We start from the raw sequence: 21,518 nt of genomic DNA, 5'->3' as shown, positions 1-21,518 counted from the left end.
AAACTACACACCAACAAAAGGTGCAGGTTGGATGGTGGTTTCTTCTCCCTACGTCCATTATTGTTTGTCTGTGTTTATGTCGGTTTTCCTGAACGTGAGCACGGCATGAAAACAGACGTTCACCGCAACGGCAAGGAAATGAGCCGGAATTTAGTGAAGACGCTCATCAAAGCATTATCCTTCCCTCTCCTGGCAGCGGAGGAGGTTTTCCGTATCCTCCGAGGACCCCCTGATTACTCCTCCCAAAGGCCGCCAGTGCAGTGCCCTGGAGAGAGCGAGAGTGGCAGCCGATGCCACCGCCGCGCTCCTGCTGCCGTTTTAACTTGGTCATGCAAAGTGTTTATTCCTGCGGTGAGGTCTACTGATGAGGTAAACAGTGGACGCGGTTTCTAGAGCTCTTCAGAGACCACGGGTCTTCCGAGACTGCTCTCACCACTCATGGGACCATTTCAGACAGTGTCACCGCAAATGGTGAGACTTAACGTAGATTTTATTTCCACTCATGTTTGGTTGTGTGTGTGCATGCCTGAAAGGGGGGTATCTTATTTCGGTGCCTTTGATTATGGCGCCTTTCTCTTTTGCCAAGGTCACCTCTTTCAGATGTCCTGTCCTTGTGAAAGGAGAGGGACGTGGAAAAAGATGTAATTACTTTTTTTTGTGAGTGTGGAGAACACTTCATGCTTTTTGTGTAGCGTGGAAAACACGATCCTTTGAAAAATCTGACAAGTAGTCATCTGCACCTGACGGGCCTGCTCTGGACGCTTGTGTGTGAGGGTGTCGAGAGTCCCGAGTCGCACCAGAGAAAGAGGGAGATGATACGTTACCAGTCTGGCTGGCTCGCTTTTGTACGCATTCAAGAATTCTGTGAGGGGGGGGAGGGAAAAAAAAAAAAAAAAAAAAAATCAATGGCCAAGTGTTTCTCATATCGCAGCAGAAAAAGCTGCCTTTGAGTTGGCTCAGCAAGAGATCTCGAATTTGCTTGAATGTACGTTCGCCAAGATGATGAGTCCTGGCTGGCGGCCTCAAAAGCCGGGGAGCAGGGCAAAGAAAGCATTGTAAATTGTCTATAATCACCATCAGGCAGGTTGTGAAGCCACATAAGCTATTTTTTTTTTTTTTTGACGTCATGGTCAGAGCTCCTTGCAGTCATCTCAGGTTAGGGTTAAGAAACCTGAGAGAGGTTCACACAGAATAGCTGACATTCTGAACTGTCACACTCCAAATGCTCGCTGTTGACTCAGGAACCTCACACTCTTGAAAACATCACTTACCTGTTCTACAAACACAAAAATCCACCCCTGCACAACGGCTGTGAAATGCTCCACTAATCTGTTATTCCTGCAACAAAACCTACCAATCAAATGAAGACTGGCACTTTTTGATCTTGCGTGTGGGCTGGCGTGCTGAAGGAAAGCGTAACATGGTGGTAGGTCAAAGACAAATGAAATCCCAGAGAGACACCTTCACGTTTCCTTGTGAAGGATGCAGGTCAGCTGCGGCCTTCTGAAGCACCACGCAGAGATACGGTGTACCTCAACAGCTGTCTGGCTCATTTTAATCCGTGTCGTGGGGAGAGCCCGTCCCCTGTGTCCCTGACCCTGTCTCAGGTGAGCGCGTCCATCTACTCACCAGTGTAAAATTGGGGCGACTGGGTTTGGATTTAGCATTTTGCGCTGCACTTTTACACCAGTAAAGACGCCGTGTCCTCTTTCATGTCGGGCCTGAGGACCCGAGACTAGCTCTGCCTTCCCTCCCAATACCACTCTTTTTATCACCCTCAGATTGAAGTGGAAAAAGATGCTTGTTTTATACGACAGCCCAGGAGTACCGTCTCATGCCCACTTGACGTGTAATGAGCACAAGAGCACAAAGCAAAGCAGAAGAAAGAGTTGCTATTCAGCCGTTGAGGTTACGGCCTCTCAGCAGAGCTGTCAGAATTGCTGTGTATGTGTTTTAACAATTCATTTCTGGGGCAATAGCAGTAATACGTTCAAGACGGTTCCCCCGGCACATATTAAACATAATCTGAGACAATCTGGTAATGTTTAAAGGGGTTGTCTGGCTCAACTGGTACATGGCTTCAAACGTTTTCCTTTCAAGGCAGACAGCAGAACAAAGTCCCATTTTCGCACAAAACTCTGTCAATTGTGGGAATTTGTTCTTTTTTTCCTATTTATGGGTAGCTTTAATCCGATGAAACTGCCCATAAAGGTTTAGTTATGCTGTGAGATAAGTCTGTGAGATGTAGCATTGCCTAAAATCGCATTGACTAATACTCAAAAAACCCTTTTCACTCCTTTTTAACGCTAGGCAGAACAATGGGTTGTACTGATGAATGTATTTAATAATTGGATATTTAATCATTCTGACATAGACCTTTTATAAAAGCACACTTTACTTTAACAGCGCTTCTTAATCAGGAAAAAAAAAAACAACCAGCATCTTGTGGCATACTGCTTTAAAACTCAATACACTACAGTCTCGCCGAAATGAAAAGACATTGTTATTCCTGCTACTTTTTCCGAAAAAAAAAAAAAAAAAAAAAATGCACGCCTTTAATGTCAATGGGTGTAATTAATTTTCCATTATTCCATTCTTGTCACATATGCTCTTCTGAGGCAACAGAAGATAAAAAGTAAAAAAAAAAAAAAAACATGATCTATATAAAAGCTTTAAAAACAAGGACAAGACATCTGGGCCTTAAGGTCCCACCAAGATTTAAATGCGGCATAATTGAAGCTAGAGAGAAACGACTCGTTATCAAAACCTTATCAATTCTGTTGTCTCTCCCTCTCATTTAACCACGCGCAGCCTGGGCCAGCGTTGGGTAGAGAGCCGTCATTAGTATTCAGGCAGGAAAGAGCAGAGTCAATCAAGCCAATCTCACGGCGAGTGCCCAGTGGACGGAGCAGACAAGACGTCCCGCTGTTCGCTTATTTAATCAAGACAGATTAAATTTATCACTCCTCATTTATTGGACTCTCGATTTAACTGTGTCTTGATGAGTGCCCTTCACTCCTAATTACCCTTTACCACGCCGCCATCCCCATCTGAAGTCACATGGTAATGCATTTGTAAGACTGCGCCCTTTTTTCATGAGACTTCTTTAAAAAGAAGAGAAGATAAAAAGGTGGATAAGAATATGGGTCAAACGGATTCTTGAAACGTGCCAAACAACAGTTATCATATTTATTCGGAGAGTGTACAGGAACAAGAAACATACAGCTGGTTAGTCTGAGCATGCGCCTGCAGGTGTATCTCACCCCATTCCTGGTCAAGATGGACAGAATGGTTCGAGGAGAAGAATGCAGTAAAGGGACAAACAGGTTGCTTCTTGACACTATTACTCCCTCCTAAAAACAAAATATACTCAAAATATACAAGAAGCCACGTCTACAACAATTTACCTCACAATATGGAGAAATATAGCAATATGAATGAATATGAATATGAATAGGAAATTATACAGAATACGGAAACTGTCATTATTACATTTTGGGACTTTTGGGAGTGGGATTATGTCATATTCATTTAGGTACATACAACAGAACAACAGATTTTATAGTTTATTAAAAAATGATTTAATGCTTGATTATTGATTGCCAAAATGATTGATGTGCAACTTGCACCAGGACATTTAACCAAATATTAGTTTGGGTGGATGTAGAGTATGTATTTCAGCTTGTATTTATAATTTTGATCCTGTGTGGATCTCAGAAATTCCTAAATCCACACTTGGCACCTAAAATATTGGCACATAAATCAGTTAAACTAAATCATTACATTCAATTTACTGAACTCCAGCTGAAATTTAATTAATGATGACTTATGCTAGAAAGAGGGACCAAGGCGAATGCCATTTATTTTGCAACCAGAACACAAATGTTGGGTAAGAAATATGTTTGGAAACAACTTCAAATAAATCTTAATAAGTTCTGGGAAAATATGGACTCAGTCCTTAAAGTGCTGTGTTTTTTATGTTTATGTTAAACTTAAGTTTCTTCTTCTTCTTAAAAAAAAGGCCCCTCCCCAAATGCCCCAAGGCTGTCCTATGTGAATGAGCTCACCTCTGTCAGAAGTCACAGTTGAAGCTGTCACCTCACTCTGAGTGACAGCTGAAATTACAGGGCTGAAGACCTGCCACAGGTGACTGGCTTCAGACTCTACGCCCATCACACAACCATTTTAATTACGCCGCCACTTCAGCGTCACCCTGCCTCTGCACTTTCGGCTTTCTTTTTATAGCCTCCTGATGGGATCCTGGCACAGAAACGGCCAAACACACCAAACACACACACACACAGGCATGCCAACAGAAACTGGTGTTTCAGGTGTGATGGTTGCCTGAGGTTGAAGGCGCTGGGTTGTGTTGGTGTGGCGGCGTTTGCACTTGCAGTTTTGAACTCCGCCGCAGCCTCCGGCTCTGCCCTCTCCACAGGACAACAATCACTTCATCCCGTATGTGCCGGCGTGGAAGAAAAAAAAACAAAAAAAAAACACCACAAAACATGACAAAAGAGTATGGCTTTTATCTTCATCCTGGAGGGTGCAGGCTTGTATCAGGATTAACGGTATAGCGAGAGAAGAAGTGAGAAGGGAGCACGTCGGGAAAAAAGGCGGAAGAAAAACAGACCGACGGGTCCAGACAGTATGTGGACCCACACAGCTGCAGAATCACTGTCCATCTGGAGAGTTGCATCCTGGGATGCTGCAGGTTGCTCAGGAGCAGACTGTGGAGGCCGATAAGGCTGGAGTGAAACCGGATCTGGTTGGGAAGGTCAGCCGAGGGGGAGGGGGGAGTGGTACCGATAACCCCTGTTATGCTGAGAGAGGCGTGACGGGCAGGGGGCTGAGGAGGAAAATCCCAGCAGGGCTGATTATCACCAGGGCTGGACCCATAAGATGAACAAAAGTTTTTAAAGGAGGGAAAAGTATAGGCATGATTGACAGTGATTTAACCCTCCTCCTGTCCACATGTTACACATCCTACCTTGTACACATGTCAGAAATGTGATCTCAGATTCATACACCTCACTAGCAAGACAAACATGCAGACAGATAATCAGAGGTGAACTACAGAACGAGACTATTAACCCCCGTGGTGTAGTTATGGAATAATCGTGTCAACTGATGTACTGATGCACAACAGCTCCCAACCAGGAACTTCAGGAGAATTAAGAGAAGGAGAGAGAGAGTGAGAGAGAGAGAGAATAGATAAAGTCACAGGCATTAGACAGTGCCAAAATGTGTGTGTGCTTTGTGGTGTAGCTCTCTGTGAAGTGGCAGTGCCATTGAAGATCGGTGTGTTGGGGACAGAGAGGCGCCAGGCGCTGTTCTGAAACACTCCACTCCGGAGGGGATGGTCTTCCTCTCTCTCTCACCCACACACACACACACACACACACACACACACATACACACACACACTCACACACAAACACACATAGACAGCAAGCAACGATCATCATGGCTCCCCAGTCAGGAGTTTCCCGCAAGAGGCCAGAGAAAGGGGATGACGGACAAGCAGAACAAAATGAACTAAAGGTAATACTATTCATCTGAGGAGACAGGTACACTGCGTGTTCTGTGTATGTATATAAGAGCTGTCAGTCAAGGCCGAGGCTGGCGGAGAGGGAGGGGGCTTGTAAAATGGAGTCAGCCGTGGGGTAAGTCTGGCAACTAAGGGGGTGGAGTTGAGCGCATAATATGGAAGGGGTTTGGAAAAGGTTGGAAGGGGCGAATTGACAGTGATTGTTGCTTTAGACACCGGAGGCCATGCAGAGTTTAAGAGTTGAAAAGTTCAGGCAGGTGGTGGAAAAAGACAATACAGACAAGAGGTCCTATAAACAGAGAACTATTCGATCTTTAGACCTTAAGCTCAAGGACCAAATTTTGCATTACGAAACTGCATAATCAATCCATCAGTAGAAAAGAAAAAAAAATGATAAATGGGCAAAGTTCTGGCACCTAGAGACTTTTTTTTAATGCTTCTAACAAGTTTCCATGCAGAGTTAAGTGTCAGCGTCTGGGTGATCAGTAATGGCGCTGTATAAACTACACTACCCAGGGGGCACTGCATCACATACTTGACATTTCCACAAACCTCTTGATTGAAAGCAGCGTGGCCAGTCTCCCCAAATGCTCTGCCTCCTCGTCTATCGTGGCGAGCAGTGCGGTAGTAAGGTACATGAAGTGCCTAGAGTACTGCCACTGCAGGACCTGTCATGATGTTGAGTGCGTCCCAATTCTTTCTAATCAATTTTTTTTTTATCTTTCATGGGTACTTGAAACAAACCTATCGTCATGTACCAAAAATACACAATATTAAATTTTTTTACATCAAAGCTGTCAATCGTGCCCACTGACTCCTCTCATATTAAACAATGTTAATAAAGACATTGTTCATGTTCTGGCAGTCAAAATACAGACTAGCAAGCAGTCCTTTCTTGACTGTATCCGTTCATTTTTGTAAATCCTGAATATATGCCCCGTCCACTACAGTGGACCCAAAATAGTTGGATTATTCCTGTAACTCTGCATGGAAGTGCATTTAATAGCATCAAACAGAATAAAGAAGGAATAAGAACAAGATTAGCAGAAAAGCTCTGGTGGCCTGCGAATCCACTCATTGAGACCGTGTCTGGCTGTGAACAGCGCGAGGGAGGGGGGGCGTTAGCTTAGCGTGTCCCAGCCAGGTTGGATTAGCCTCTGTCTGACACTCTGCCATGTTCTCCCAGGCCTGACGTGCCACACACAGGGCCACAAAGCCATCGCCACCGGCCATCTTATCTGCTCACGCCGGCGTGGCCGTCCCTCCGCCGTGCGGCGCGGTCGCCTCGTCCCGCACGCCGTGCCGCCGGCGATCGCCCCCGGCGTCGCTGCGCTCAGGAGGAACCCTGCAGACCGCCGGGCTTCCCGCTCTCCTGCACTCCAGGTTCGCAAACTTCGGCATCAGCACATTTCCAAGTTCAAAGCTAATGACGACTCGGGGTAGCTGACAGTGCAAAGATAAGCGCTGCATCCACCCTCCCAAGCTTCAATACACGCGGGCCACCGGGTCGGCGCATCTCGCCGCAGACGGAGCGCCGGGTTAATAGGAAGATGCGATTTATTACAGGCCAGGAGTCCGAGAGCGACTGCAATTCCGATTGGCAGGGAGGCAAACACGGAGCGCAATAAACAAGGGCCAAAAGAGTCGCGGGCGTGGCTAAGGGGCGCTAAGCACATCTGTAAACGTCATTAGGGAGGAACAGGGTGAGTGCGGAGGGGGGAGAAGGAACTGCGTTTAAGTCAGGTGTTTACCCGGGGTCCCTGGAGCAGAAAAACAAGCGGAATCCTCCGGTCGCCTTGAGCCCCCTGCCAGCCGCTGAGCTCTTTGACTTTCAGAGAGGGGCCGAAAGTTGCGTCGTCTGTGAGGGACCGCAGAGGGGACATTTCATAAATATCGAGTGGGGCCCGAAGCGCAAAGGAGAGCCGCAAGGACACCTGTCACCGCCGCCGTGCCTTTGTTTTTGTTGTTGGATTTACTTCTTTTTTTTAATGCCTCGGCGCTAAAGGTTTCACTCCACGACTTTTGACAGGGACATGTGGACTGCCGAGACTCCATGTGGCGGCAAGTCACGGAAAGGTCAGGAGGATGTTCTGGACTTCAAGGCGCCTCATTACACCACATCCACAGCTGCCCGTCAAGGAAAAATGACATCCTGTCACTCCCCCAAAGAGCCCAGTGACACTGCGGCCACTGTACAGCTAACACTGGACTCGCTGCGTCCTTTTCATCGCGTGACAACTCAATGGTTCGACAACTCAGTCGGACATTTTTGAAAATAAAAGAAGCAAGACCTCACGGCTCATTTGAACAGCGGAGAGGGCTGAACAATTATAAATCACAATATGTTTATCAATACTGATCACAGTGTTCCAATTCTATTATCAATATCAAAATTGATGACAATACAAATGTATCACAATACACTCATTAATTAGTGTGTTGAAAAAAAAGTCACACACTCTTTGGTTGGTGCGCCTTTAGCACGTGGTGCTCTCACTATGTGACAATATATATATGTTCCGTTCACTGAGATTTTATGACAAGACTTCTCCAGCACAACCTAAACATTCTCAAAGCGGTTTAAGAATGGGGCCCTATGTGGTTCTTCCATTAAGATGAAATTTCTTTTTTAATCATTTCCATGATATCCGTAGATATCTTTTCTTGAAGCAGGCCAAGACCATGTTTATATCGTGGCAATTTGATAGCGTTCAATCGTGGCATACTTGGAGCTTTGCTGAGTCTGCAGATGGTGACATTCCCACACAACCTATGTGAGAAAAGTAAGATAACACGATATATCCAGTGAAACCTGAGTCAAAAATTCGTGTGTGCCAGGGGTTACATCTTTCCACGAGATGTCCGATTCGTCTCCAGCTCAACCTCACAATGGTGAGAGCATGTTCAGGAGCAGCAATACAAACACACGGTCCTCCACGAGATGATTTCATCTGAGCGAGGATGAAGGCCACTGCTTCCCCTACCACTACCTCACACCCCCCACTCACAGAAAAAGCACTCATGCTCAGCCCTGCCTTCCACTTCAACAATTGCACTTGATGCTTTATTTGACCTCAGGATTTCTGAGATATATACGTACACATGTCTTCTTTTCTCTTCTTCTGAAGAAAGAAAATCTTCAAATGGTGCCTGATTTCCCCAGGTCAACTGTGACAATGGCGGGGAAGTGCATTGCTATGTCAAGTCCTGTCTTGTTAGATCCTGTATCACCTTTCTCCGCTGGTAGCCTGTAGGGGACGGCTCCCGTGTTGCATATTCACCGGCAGTTAAAGAATTAAAATGACTCAAAGGGACGCAGGTTCGCATTTCAAAACTCACTCAGACAATCAGGCCGAGGAGTTCTGGGCAAGGCCGCCTTCTGGTTTGTTCAATTTCTTTTACCCCTTCCTTGCTGCATTGAACTTTTGAATGCCACTTTGTTGGCTTTTCTTCTCGTGGTTCCTCTCAGGCAACAAACAACATTTGCCTTCAATTTTCACCAATTTGCAACACCGATTACAGCCACAATCACATTACCTTTAATACCCGACGTCTTTCTTTCCCAAAGGACCCACGTCGAGTTCCGATTTCATGTGGCTTTGCTCCAGCGGCATGCCATCTGCGTGGGGTTTACTAAACCCGTGTTAGATGTACTGTATGACATCCACTTGAGCACATCTATAATATTTTTATGCGAGTCCGACCAGAAAAAAAAAAAAAAAACAGGCAACCTCCGGTGCACCCCACCCCTGCATGCTGAATGCTTCCAATGGGCTTGCTCAGATATAGGCTTACATATAATTGTTCAGAATCCTCAGGCATTTTTAAACGGGGAACAAACGTGGCATAGTGTGGGAGCGAAGGGCCAAAAAGCAGCAGCAGCAGCAGCTGCCGAGCCATTAAGACACATTAGTTGTACATCCATTTAATTCACATCTGACAATAGCACTGCTGCTGGCGCTGCCGCCATTGTTGCTGGGCTTGACGCTTCTCATTTTGACACTGCAGCGGCTCTTTTCAGCGCTTAAGCCGCCAGCATTTTTTTCTGCGATGCTGCACTGACTACAGTGAGTTCAATTCAGAAGGTGTGACTCTCTAGAGAGCGTGTGTGTGTGTGTGTGAGATGTGAAGGTAGGAAAGAAATTGAGAGGGAATTAGCTCGTGTCTCCTCTTCTAACAGATGTGTATGTGTGTCATTTGTGGCAGCTCGAGTGAATCACCAACAACAACAACAAAAAAAAAAAAAAATTCAAACAAAAGACCCGTCTTCTGACGCGTGACACTGGATCAAAGTGTCCCCCCTGATTTCACACGTGTACACAGGCTTACTGGTGGCCATTCCAGACAAGGGGGCCGTCGGCAAGGCAACGTTATCCAAGTTAACATCTGCACAGCGACCCAGGGCACAGAAAATGGTGCCTTAATCCCCACACATATTGTGGGGAAAGCATTCCTCGTGAGCACAAACAAACGGCAACAACAAAACTCACCAGCGGCAGGCCCTGGCTCGGAGGCCGGAGGCCGGACGCTCTTTCCTTTATTGCTGTGCAGGGGGCTGTGGATGCCAGGTTGGGACCGGCGTCCAGTTAGGAGGATTTGAATTAACGGTACATGGAGGAGTGCTGAGTGGTTTACGAAAATACACACACACACACACACACACACACACAAAAACACTGTCTACGCCCAATAGCAAAAGCACAGGACCAGGTCACATGACTTCCCTGGCAAAGTTCTGCACAATGGCACAGAGAATCTAGCAGAAACGGACCAAGATTCTCCACTACGTCCTAGAAATGGGTTTGAAGGGTGGCCTGGCAGCACCCTCTGCTGGACGCCATCATGCCATGCGAGGGTCAGAAAGAACAGGTGTGTCTGAAGGTGCTAAAAGGTGAGAAATTAAAAAGACATTTGATTTCTTAATTGAGGTGATGGGTCTCGCTGGGTGAGACTGATGGGAGAACTGTTAATCACTCTGAAGATGAACTTTGACTGGTCAACCTTCTCCACGTATGAAGAGAGGGTTACAAAGGTCTCTGATTCATGGGCCGGCCTCAGGCATCATTTGTTCCTTCATCTTTTAATAGGTATTTTTTAATAGGTGTTTTTTGCAATCGACTAATTATTTAGAAAGAGGTGCAGCTAGGCTGAAAAGTGGGTTTAAACTACTTAAAAAAAAAAAAAAACAGTGCATGCTTTGCCAAGTCAAACAAACATTCGCAATAATTAATCTGCCAGACGAGCACAAATCACATGTCAGCACACAAATAAAACCAGTTCGGCGCGACGTTAATTGCGCTACATTACACAAACCGCAAGGCTACGGAGGAAACCCTGCTGCATCAACACTGACATCTAGTGATGGAACACGGGTGCGAGCTTCAGCAAGCCGTGGCGCTCATCCAACAGTCAGAACATTCGCTTACATTTTCACTTCAGACGTCAACGCGGGTGAACTTGCACGATCGTGAACTGATGTGAACTTTAAAAAAAAATAAATCACACTCAAGTAAAAACACGGCAGGACAGCAGGGGTGCTTAGACAGGGATGATTGCGAGGACAGAGGGATGTTTTTGTGATTCATGGGTTACATCAGGCTACATCAGGCATACATCCTAGTGGGTAACACACTCGCCTGTGAAGAAGAAGACCCGGGTTCAAATCCCGCTGACTACCATTGTGTCCCTGAGCAAGACACTTAACCCTAAGTTGCTCCAGGGGGGACTGTCCCTGTAACTACTGATTGTAAGTCGCTCTGGATAAGGGCATCTGATAAATGCTGTAAATGTAAAACATGAAACGCCTGGGGAGCAGCCCAGTGGCACCTCAGTGGCACCATGGTGGCTCGGGGTTCGAACCTGCAACCTTCCGATTACGGGTCCGCTTCCTTACCCGCTAGGCAAGGAATGCCCCAAATGTTGCGTTGCTCACCATTTACATTTACATTTATGGCATTTATCAGACGCTCTTATCCAGAGCGACTTACAATCAGTAGTTACAGGGACAGTCTCCCTGGAGCAACTTAGGGTTAAGTGTCTTGCTCAGGGACACAATGGTAGTAAGTGGGATTTGAACCCGGGTCTTCTGGTTCATAGGCGAGTGTGTTACCCACTAGGCTACTACCACCGCTAATGCCTTAAAACGTCTAAAAAGGTTCTTCTCACCCATCTGTATAAGAATAGTAACTCCTTTATTGACTTTAACCCATCTCTCCATGTATTCTCTAGACATCTAACATTACCGTAATTATCCTACTCTGCACTCCACTATTTTCTTGCACTGCCACCGATACGATGTGCCATGACAATTGAGCCTGAATCTAATCTAAACATTCCCAGTTATCTAGATTTTCACATGGAGAGCAGCCATCGCAGCGGCCCTCATCAGGCTTGGCCGTGCGGGACAGAACAACGCCCACAATGCCTGTTTTCACAGCGTACACATGGAGATCAGGTCACCGCGGGAACAGGCACCAGATGTTATCATCCCTCCCGTTGTCTTTCTGGCCTTTGTTTTGATTTCCTCTTTATATAGAAAGTATGTATAATCCCCACATGTCAACAGACAGGGAATTTGAGCCAAAGGCAGAAATAAGCATGTAGGACCAAACATTTCAAATAAGACGTGTTCAAAAAACTTTCAACATCCCTCACAGATCAAAAGGTTGATGGAGACTAAACCTAAAACATTAGTTTTTAATGTTTATTTCTGTTTATACCCCACTGAGTCAAAAATTTGAAAAAAGAAAATCACATATAAGATAATTCTGATCATACTTTAGCCAACAAGAGCTTTTTTTTTTTAAAGGCTGGTCAGATCTTGATTGAGATTCCATGCATTGTACAGGCAGCTGCTGACCCCTGCCTCAGTAAAAAGAACTTGAAAAGATGAAGCCAAGTGGAGGTGCAACTTTTAAACAAGAAAAAGTCCTTTCATCTTCTTGAGGCACATTGTCACCAATCTACTGAAACATCCAACACCAACAACAGTTTTAAACAGGGAAGTTCTGGATGCTCACTGCAGACAGTATGTCCTTGTTCAGAGGCCTGATTTATATACAGGGAGTGCAGAATTATTAGGCAAGATGTATTTTTGAGGAATAATTTTATTATTGAACAACAACCATGTTCTCAATGAACCCAAAAAATCAAAGCTGAATGTTTTTGGAAGTAGTTTTTAGTTTGTTTTTATTTTGAGCTATTTTAGGGGGATATCTATGTGTGCAGGTGACTATTACTGTGCATAATTATTAGGTAACTTAACAAAAAACAAATATATACCCATTTCAATTATTTATTTTTACCAGTGAAACCAATATAACATCTCCACATTCACAAATATACATTTCTAACATTTAAAAACAAAACAAAAACAAATCAGCAACCAATATAGCCACCTTTCTTTGCAAGAACACTCAAAAGCCTGCCATCCATGGATTCTGTCAGTGTTTTGATCTGTTCACAATCAACATTGCGTGCAGCAGCAACCACAGCCTCCCAGACACTGTTCAGAGAGGTGTACTGTTTTCCCTCCTTGTAAATCTCACATTTGATGATGGACCACAGGTTCTCAATGGGGTTCAGATCAGGTGAACAAGGAGGCCATGTCATTAGTTTTTCTTCTTTTATACCATTTCTTGCCAGCCACGCTGTGGAGTACTTGGACGCGTGTGATGGAGCATTGTCCTGCATGAAAATCATGTTTTTCTTTAAGGATGCAGACTTCTTCCTGTACCACTGCTTGAAGAAGGTGTCTTCCAGAAACTGGCAGTAGGACTGGGAGTTGAACTTGAGCTTGATCCTCAACCCGAAAAGGCCCCACAAGCTCATCTTTGATGATACCAGCCCAAACCAGTACTCCACCTCCACCTTGCTGGCGTCTGAGCCGGACTGGAGCTCTCTGCCCTTTACCAATCCAGCCACGGGCCCATCCATCTGCCCCATCAAGACTCACTCTCATTTCATCAGTCCATAAAACCTTAGAAAAATCAGTCTTGAGATATTTCTTGGCCCAGTCTTAACGTTTCAGCTTGTGTGTCTTGTTCGGTGGTGGTCGTCTTTCAGACTTTCTTACCTTGGCCATGTCTCTGAGTATTGCACACCTTGTGCTTTTGGGCACTCCAGTGATGTTGCAGCTCTGAAATATGGCCAAACTGGTGGCAAGTGGCATATTGGCAGCTGCACGCTTGACTTTTCTCAGTTCATGGGCAGTTATTTTGCACCTTGGTTTTTCCACACACTTCTTGCGACCCTGTTGACTATTTTGAATGAAACGCTTGATTGTTCGATGATCACGCTTCAGAAGCTTTGCAATTTTAAGAGTGCTGCATCCCTCTGCAAGATATCTCACTATTTTTGACTTTTCTGAGCCTGTCAAGTCCTTCTTTTGACCCATTTTGCCAAAGGAAAGGAAGTTGCCTAATAATTATGCACACCTGATATAGGGTGTTGATGTCATTAGACCACACCCCTTCTCATTACAGAGATGCACATCACCTAATATGCTTAATTGGTAGTAGGTTTTTGAGCCTATACAGCTTGGAGTAAGACAACATGCATGAAGAGGATGATGTGGACAAAATACTCATTTGCCTAATAATTTTGCACTCCCTGTAAGAACTTGGAGTTTGTTAAATAACTGATGTTATTATGGACACTTGAGTTTTACAAAGGACCATATTCAATGCAAAGGCCCTTGATACAAAGAGGACAAGTTCTGAGGTTCAGACAACTAAATGGAAGGAAAATGTGAGTGAGGGCTGACAAAAAAAATTGGAGGACAGGAAAAGGAAAGATTTAAAAGCAAAAGCCCAGCCAAGCAGACTAGCCAGAAAGAAACCAAGAGGGTGAACCCATGTTCCACTGGTCTGACTGGACACTGACAAAGAGCCAAACTCAGAAAAACATCATTTACAGCAGGCCAATCACAAGAAAAACAGCAAGGAGACCATCTTGTTAAACAATGATCTTGAACCTCACAGTTCCCAAAAGTGACTGAGCGCGACAATTTTATCATTGATTACTGCACAATAAATAAAACAAGAATCTTAATGTCTCTGCTGTGTGAGTGCCTTAAACCTGCCTTTAGTTTCTGCCTATGTCTGCCATAAAAATATTTCTAACACAATTATTTAAGCTACACAGATACTCGATATTAGTATATCATTAAAAGGAAGTATCACAGTTCTCATATTTTTTGCACTCCAGACTAAGAACAAGAAAAAAAAGAAAGTCTTCAACTCTCTTTTACTGATGATTACTTAACAGTACTAATGTAATAAATTTTATTCACAAAAAAAAAAAAAAAACTAACTTTTTGGAGCGAAAACTATTATCAGGTTGCAAAATCATGTAAACCTAACTGCTAGCGCCCTCTACACGCCCAAAACAAAGAAAGCTCTTTTGGTCGACCTCCAGATCTCGCTCTCCATCCCTCCACCTATTAAAGAGTTCTGTCTGGGACCGAGTGGCGCGAAAACAAAGTCTTGGTGAGGAGGTGAAACTGAATCTGCGCTTCCTTTGTTGTCCTGATGTAATGAGCCTGTAATGACATCATGCAAAATTCATAGGTGGGATCGGCTGTCACCGCCCAAACACTACGGCACTCCGACCCTTTTGCTTCCTGTTTATTAATGCTATACCTCTACAAAAAAACAACATTTTAATGGCAGACAGGACTCAAAACTATTAAAATCTATGGTAAAAACAGGGTTGAACAATTCTGCCACAAGAATGGTCCACAACAATGAAATTTAAGCACACTATTACCACATTGCATTATGAAATAATGTGCATCATCAGGGTTCAACTTCCCCCGATCGCCCAGCTCTACGCGAAAGACCTCATTCGTCGAGCTCGCACCATAATGGACATGCCCTGTTCTCCTTCCTACCGTCTGGCAGACGGTTCCACAGCATCAGAACTGCAACTGCGACAGACACTGCAGACACTGCTTCTTCCCCCAAGCACTCAAGAGCTCTCAGTGCACTGCAATCACCCCAAAAAAATGATAAATTCAACAACAATACACTTCCAGACTTATGCACATGATAACATACCGACCATTTTGCACATGTTTGTCTTGTCTTGTGTGTCTCCTGTTTGAAATATCAAACATATCCACTTACAAGCGTCCTGCATGATGTTGTCCTGTTCATTGTACAGAAAAGTTTTACTTTTCTCTTGTAGAGATCTGTACAGTAATTACATTTTAGTTATTGTAGTTTAGTGTGTATATTAATTTCTTTTATGACCTAATTGAACATGATGATTTTCATAGTAAGGTATCATTTAAACCATTTCCATAGCTGGCATAAATATTGCAAATAAATTCATGTTTAAAGTTTTAACTAAGACAGATAACCCGATAGCAAATTATATTTCTTGGTAGAATATAAATGTAAGAAAAAAAGTTTCTCGTAGAACATTTGCCACAAACCCCTTCCCAAAATCACCCACAACGTGTCTTAAAGCACACAGTGTTTGTGGCTCTCAGGAATTCAGGGCTTCTCCGCTGGAAACGACTGGAGATGCGAGGGTTCCACGACGAGGGTTCCAATAATGTTCGGATAACCACTCCAACACAACGCCATTCCAAACTCACCCAGTCCACTTACCTTCAAAATCTGCTTCTCCTCGCTGTCATGCGAGGTTTCGGTCTTGTGCCACCCTGGAAATCTGACGTACAAACAGCCCAGCACGGCCAGCTACACGTGTGCAATGCAATTTACTTCAGGTTACCCTGGTTAGCGCGTTCAGTGCTGGACCTACTAACACGGGAGGAGTGATTTAGGAACATAAAGTACACTCCAACAAACTGCCAGTACACGTGACATTCCGCCTCTAAAGTGACCTTCAGAGTACAAATGTGCTTCTAAATGCATTTAGCAAGCAAGCTAACTAACACATTTTTTCAGCTACAGGGATTTAGCGCTGCGTGTCTAAGCAACCAGAGCGCGGTGTTGCCAGATCTTCCCAGAAAGATGAAAAAAGAAGGAAGCACAACGATCCTAAAGAATTCGTTTTGTCAGTTCATTGATCCGTCAACGAGTTCATTTACTCCCTCTTTAGTTTCTTTTTTCTCCTGTTTACGTATTTATGCACAATTCATGGGGCAGTGGTGGCCTAGTGGTTAAAGAAGGTGCCACTGAGGCGACACTGAGCAAAGCGCCGTCCCCACACACTGCTCCCCGGGCGCCTGTCATGACTGCCCACTGCTCACCAAGGGTGATGGGTTAAATGCAGAGGACAAATTGCACCGTATGCTGTGCTCCTGTGTATCACAATGACAATCACTTCACTTTCACTTCACTTTATTCACTTTCATTCTAACAAAATAGAATAAATTACAGACGGGCTAATAGACAGTCTGCTTTCTGGCTGCTCTGAACGTATTTTGGTTTATGTTTCTGAAAACAAGTGCAAAAGCTATAGCCCGTTCTATTATTTTCTCAAGCAATCACGAAAAAGCATCCTTAAATAGCTTATATTACGCGGAACTGGCAACATACTTGGAGCGGTAATTCCCAGTTCGAATACAGAGAGATTAGACCAGTTATTACGGTAAATACGTTTTTCCGGGTGTTGATATTTTTTTATATTTTCCAGCAATTACAGACTCATATCTCTTTTAAAATAATTATTACTAGAGAACTGCACCATGTGACTTTTTAATTAAATAAAATGCGTTATGTAAAATGACACTTTGTGACTGCTTTATAACATCCCTTATTTATTGTCACAGTCGTTCTTGATTTAGATTTTAATTTTCATATTATAATTTACTCGCGCGGTGGTGACTACTTTATGTGATTATTGGTCCCTGGCGCTCCTCGTTGTAGGCTATGTAGTTCTTAACCGCAGTCGTATGACAAAATTTTCACACGACTAAACTTCAACTCCCACAAGCCCCTAATTATCCAGCGCATGCGCATTCATGGCAAGTGCTCAAGCCCGAGATCAGCGTCGCTGCAAGAACTAAAGGTGACCTCCCCTGATTCATTTGTGAAGTATTCTGCAAGTAAAGCTGAAGATGGTAAGTGCAGCCATTCTTTTCCCCCTAGAGAAATACTAACATCGTGTTTGTGCAGCGACCCGTCCTCCGTTTCTTTACGTGTCACTACGTTCTGTTTAACTGGCTGGTCAGTTTAGTAGAACTTGCGTCATCCTGAGTGTCACAGTAGGCAGCATTTCACCAGTGCTCCAAATAAGGCACGTGGAACTATTTTTATTGATTATCTGCGAGCTTGCAAGTGAATTAATGAATGAATGCAATTTTTTCTTCCCGTAGAAAAAAATTGTGCGTATGACTCTTTTAGAGTCTTAACAATTTCTTCAGGAGGGTTTTTGGTTAGATTTTTTTTGTAGTTTTATATATCTACATATTTTAATATACATATTTTTTATTTTTCTACATATTTTTTTTATTAAATTGTATCGATCATTGAATATATGTGACTAAATATAAAGTCGTGTGTGTGTGTGTATGTATGCATAGATATATATGTTTTGTTTTTTTTACAGTCTGAACCTATTAAAGTCCTGGTGACTGGTGCTGCTGGCCAGATTGCCTATTCTCTCCTGTACGGCATCGCTAAAGGAGATGTCTTTGGCAAAGATCAGGTGAAAGATAAGCTGTTTCTTACGTAATGTTTAATGTCGTAAAGCCAATTAAGAAACGGCTCTCACTTAGCTGAGGCTTGTTTACTTCTATAAAAGTGTTTTAAGTAATCGCTGTGGCCGTATAACCTGTAAAAAAAAAAAAATTATAATAATAATTTCCTCTCTTTCCAGCCTCTCACCCTTGTACTGCTGGACATCCCTCCCATGCTGCCAGTCCTGGATGGCGTTGTTATGGAGTTACAGGACTGCGCTCTCCCGCTTCTGAGGGGTGAATTTTTTTTGTTTTTAAATTAATGGCCTGCGAAAATTCGGTCCGCACCAAAAGTGCTCTACTAAACATAGCAGTTAATTTGATGCTGTTGAACTAGGTGCACGTATAGTACGCACCATTGTATTTTTCCCCCACAATGAAGCAGTGTCTCTTTGTGTGGGGGGCCTCCAGTTTTGAAGACCTTGAATTGTGGACTTTACTGTATGATACAAAGACAGCATACAATGGTACTGCACTGTTGGGTTGTTGTGTGATCTCCCCTTTCATCCTGCAGCCAAGCTTTGGAAAAATGTTTTTTTTTTTTTTTTTTTTTTTTGCAGAGGTCATTCCAACAGACAAGGAGGAGGTAGCGTTCAAGGACCTGGATGCTGCAATCCTGGTGGGGTCTATGCCCAGGAAGGAGGGCATGGAGAGGAAAGACCTTCTAAAAGCAAATGTTGCTATTTTCAAGTCCCAGGGAGCAGCCTTGGATAAATATGCCAAGAAAACAGTCAAGGTAAATAAGGGGCTGTTTGAAGGCCAATGATGATGACTATGAAGGCCGCTTTGTTTGGTTACTCGGTCATCAAATCAAAAAGCTCCCGCCTGAATTTCATGTAAATTCTACATTAATTAGGTCTTGGTTGTTGGCAACCCTGCTAATACCAACTGCTTAATCGCTGCCAAGTCTGCTCCATCCATTCCCAAAGAGAACTTCTCTTGCTTGACCCGTCTTGACCACAACAGGGCCCGTTCTCAGGTAAGCTACAGGAATGGTAAGAGCTTGAGTAATGGCTTTTTGTATTGTATAAAAATGGAACTTAAAATGATGTCGACTACGTTTTGCTCAGTGGTTCTGACCCTGCCTCCATTAAGGTGGCAATGCGCTGTGGAATTCCACCTGACAGCATGAAGAATGTCATCATCTGGGGAAATCACTCCTCCACCCAGTACCCTGATGTCCATCACTGCATGGTCAATGTCCAGGGCAAGAACGAAACTGCGTTTGACGTCGTTAAGGACGACGACTGGCTGAAAGGAGACTTCATATCTGTAAGTTCAGATGGTTCCTCACTCTTCTCAGTAGAGATCATAGTTATGGCAAGCTGTCAAAAAAGCAGTGAGTGCACTCAGAGGCAGCCAGTGTGATATTACCTTGGCCTAATAATAGTGTTCTGTGTCTTTTCTTAGAGCCGAAGTGCCTAGAAGGCTATGTTTGAAATAGTATCCGGTGCTCTCTCCCTCTCTCCGTGGTTTGCCTCTCCCTCTAACAGACAGTCCAGCAGCGTGGGGCTGCGGTCATCAAGGCCAGGAAGCTGTCGAGTGCCATGTCCGCTGCCAAGGCCATCTGCGATCACATGAGGGATATTTGGAGGGGCACTCCTGAAGTCAGTGTGGTTCATGAGACTTTAAAGGCAGAAGTATACTTGCTGATAGCTTCCTACATACATACATACATACATACAGCGGCAGTCTGTATCCTGTGTCTTTTTTTTTTTTTTGTGCACGTACTGAAAAATTAATGCAACGTATACGTTGCAATACCCGCAAAATTTTATAGAGACAGTGTTTTGCATAGAGCTGCACTCAACAGTCAAGATTTCCACGCATGAGGAAATTGTTTATTGAGCAAGTGCACAAACACTGACCACTTGGTGGTAAGGAGTACACACCACAGATTATGACGCACAGTACGGACTAGTTTATGTTAACACCAATGTGTACGGATACGCATACGTAGCTCAGTAGTAGTATATTTCTGCCGTAAAAAGCACAGAATCTGTGATCTCTTATCACTTTATGAATGTATTACTTAATTTAATATAAAAAAAATGTTTTAGGGTGAATTTATTTCCATGGGGGTCTACTCATCCGGAAATTCTTATGGTGTCCCAGAAGACCTCATCTACTCATTCCCTGTTACTATCAAGGTAAGAAGCAATTCTTTTTTTTTTTTTATGTTTCTTTGAGATGTTACTTCTTACTTACTTACTTACTTTTTAACTTTCTTTTTTTTTTTCTTTTCTTCAGGACAAGTCTTGGAAGATTGTCGACGGCCTTGAGATCAATGACTTTTCCCGGACCAAGATGGATGCCACTGCTGCTGAGCTGGTGGACGAGAGGGACACAGCGGTTGCGTTCCTGGGAGTTTGACTACGAATGGGTCGACCAATGCCACAGTACTTAGACACCCAGAAACCTCCAAACTGTTGTCTGTGGAGCACTCCTCATGGCTCGTTGTGTGTGTGTCATTGTCAGGCCTTTACATCAACTGTTACAAAAATCTGACAACTGTTACACAAATGTTTACGGAATGTTTCTCCAGCAGCTACTGATGCACTAGATGTACTTTTACTGTAACGACTACTCGCTGTCACAATAAAAAGTTAAACTTGTGCTTATTTTGACCCATTTTCTGATTGCAAATGACTTTGGCCTGCTGTAGTTTACAGAAATATTGCAACCCTTGAGGTCACAACCTTGAATGCTTGGGTGTAGGTTTCATCTGAGTTCTTTGATTTCCTCCCACCAACCAAAGGCATGCACATTTGTCTGCTCTAAATTGTCCGCACGGCACGCCGCCCTGCGTGAGTACCACGCCCTACGGGGTGGTAGTAGCCTAGTGGGTAACACACTCGCCTATGAACCAGAAGACCCAGGTTCAAATCCCGCTTACTACCATTGTGTCCCTGAGCGAGACACTTAACCCTAAGTTGCTCCAGGGGGGGACTGTCCCTGTAACTACTGATGGTAAGTCGCTCTGGATAAGGGCGTCTGATAAATGCTGTAAATGTAAATGAGTCCATGCCCTGTGGCCAGCGTACCTGGGTGGGCTCTGATTAGGATCAATTAGGATAACACTGCACTGCAATTTCGCAGTGTTTCTAGTTAGGAAGGGTGTATCATGGTTTCTCATAATTAATTTGCTTGCAATCTCATCTAGTGTAGATCTTATTTACAAACCAATGCTGTATACTAGGTTACTACTTTAACCGGTATGTCGACAGTGATAGAACATGGCCACAGGGTGGCGCTAGATCCCTTCTAGTATATTTGCAGAGAAACATGTGTGACCTTCAAAAAAAATGTCACGTG

The 21,518-nt window shown here is 44.0% G+C and overlaps 2 protein-coding genes and 1 long non-coding RNA gene across 6 annotated transcripts in view; 2 read left to right on the top strand and 1 right to left on the bottom strand.

Annotated features, from left to right (window-relative positions):
- The window catches only part of wdpcp (WD repeat containing planar cell polarity effector), a 44,600-nt gene extending 28,103 nt beyond the window's left edge, over window positions 1-16,497 (bottom strand). For all 4 annotated transcript variants that reach the window (XR_003750570.1, XM_028989672.1, XM_028989671.1 and 1 more), the window contains exon 1: window positions 16,168-16,497. The gene's annotated coding sequence lies outside the window, so the exon portion shown is untranslated. The remainder of the gene's footprint in view (window positions 1-16,167) is intronic.
- On the top strand, window positions 5,316-7,831 carry LOC114795930 (uncharacterized). Its single transcript, XR_003750571.1, has 3 exons — window positions 5,316-5,544; window positions 6,738-6,934; window positions 7,581-7,831. It is a non-coding gene; the product is annotated as an uncharacterized LOC114795930 (long non-coding RNA).
- Window positions 16,498-17,477: 980 nt separating the features above from the next.
- Window positions 17,478-20,818, top strand: mdh1ab (malate dehydrogenase 1Ab, NAD (soluble)). Its single transcript, XM_028989299.1, has 9 exons — window positions 17,478-17,585; window positions 18,074-18,172; window positions 18,344-18,440; window positions 18,764-18,939; window positions 19,060-19,182; window positions 19,299-19,475; window positions 19,697-19,810; window positions 20,264-20,353; window positions 20,454-20,818. The coding sequence occupies exons 1-9, from the start codon at window positions 17,583-17,585 to the stop codon at window positions 20,574-20,576; spliced, it is 1,002 nt and encodes a 333-aa protein (XP_028845132.1). The 5' UTR covers window positions 17,478-17,582; the 3' UTR covers window positions 20,577-20,818.
- Window positions 20,819-21,518: the final 700 nt, after the last annotated feature.

Source organism: Denticeps clupeoides, chromosome 8, assembly GCF_900700375.1.
Source record: "Denticeps clupeoides chromosome 8, fDenClu1.1, whole genome shotgun sequence".
Taxonomy (NCBI): Eukaryota; Metazoa; Chordata; class Actinopteri; order Clupeiformes; family Denticipitidae; genus Denticeps; species Denticeps clupeoides.
The sequence above is the reverse complement of the archived record's forward strand: the minus strand, read 5'-3'. Positions and strand labels throughout refer to the sequence as shown.

Coding starts and splice junctions, on each gene's coding strand:
- mdh1ab (XM_028989299.1), top strand. Junction 18,173..18,343: donor ATGTCTTTGGCAAAGATCAG/GTGAAAGATAAG, acceptor CTCTCTTTCCAG/CCTCTCACCCTTGTACTGCT. Junction 18,441..18,763: donor CGCTCTCCCGCTTCTGAGGG/GTGAATTTTTTT, acceptor TTTTTTTTGCAG/AGGTCATTCCAACAGACAAG.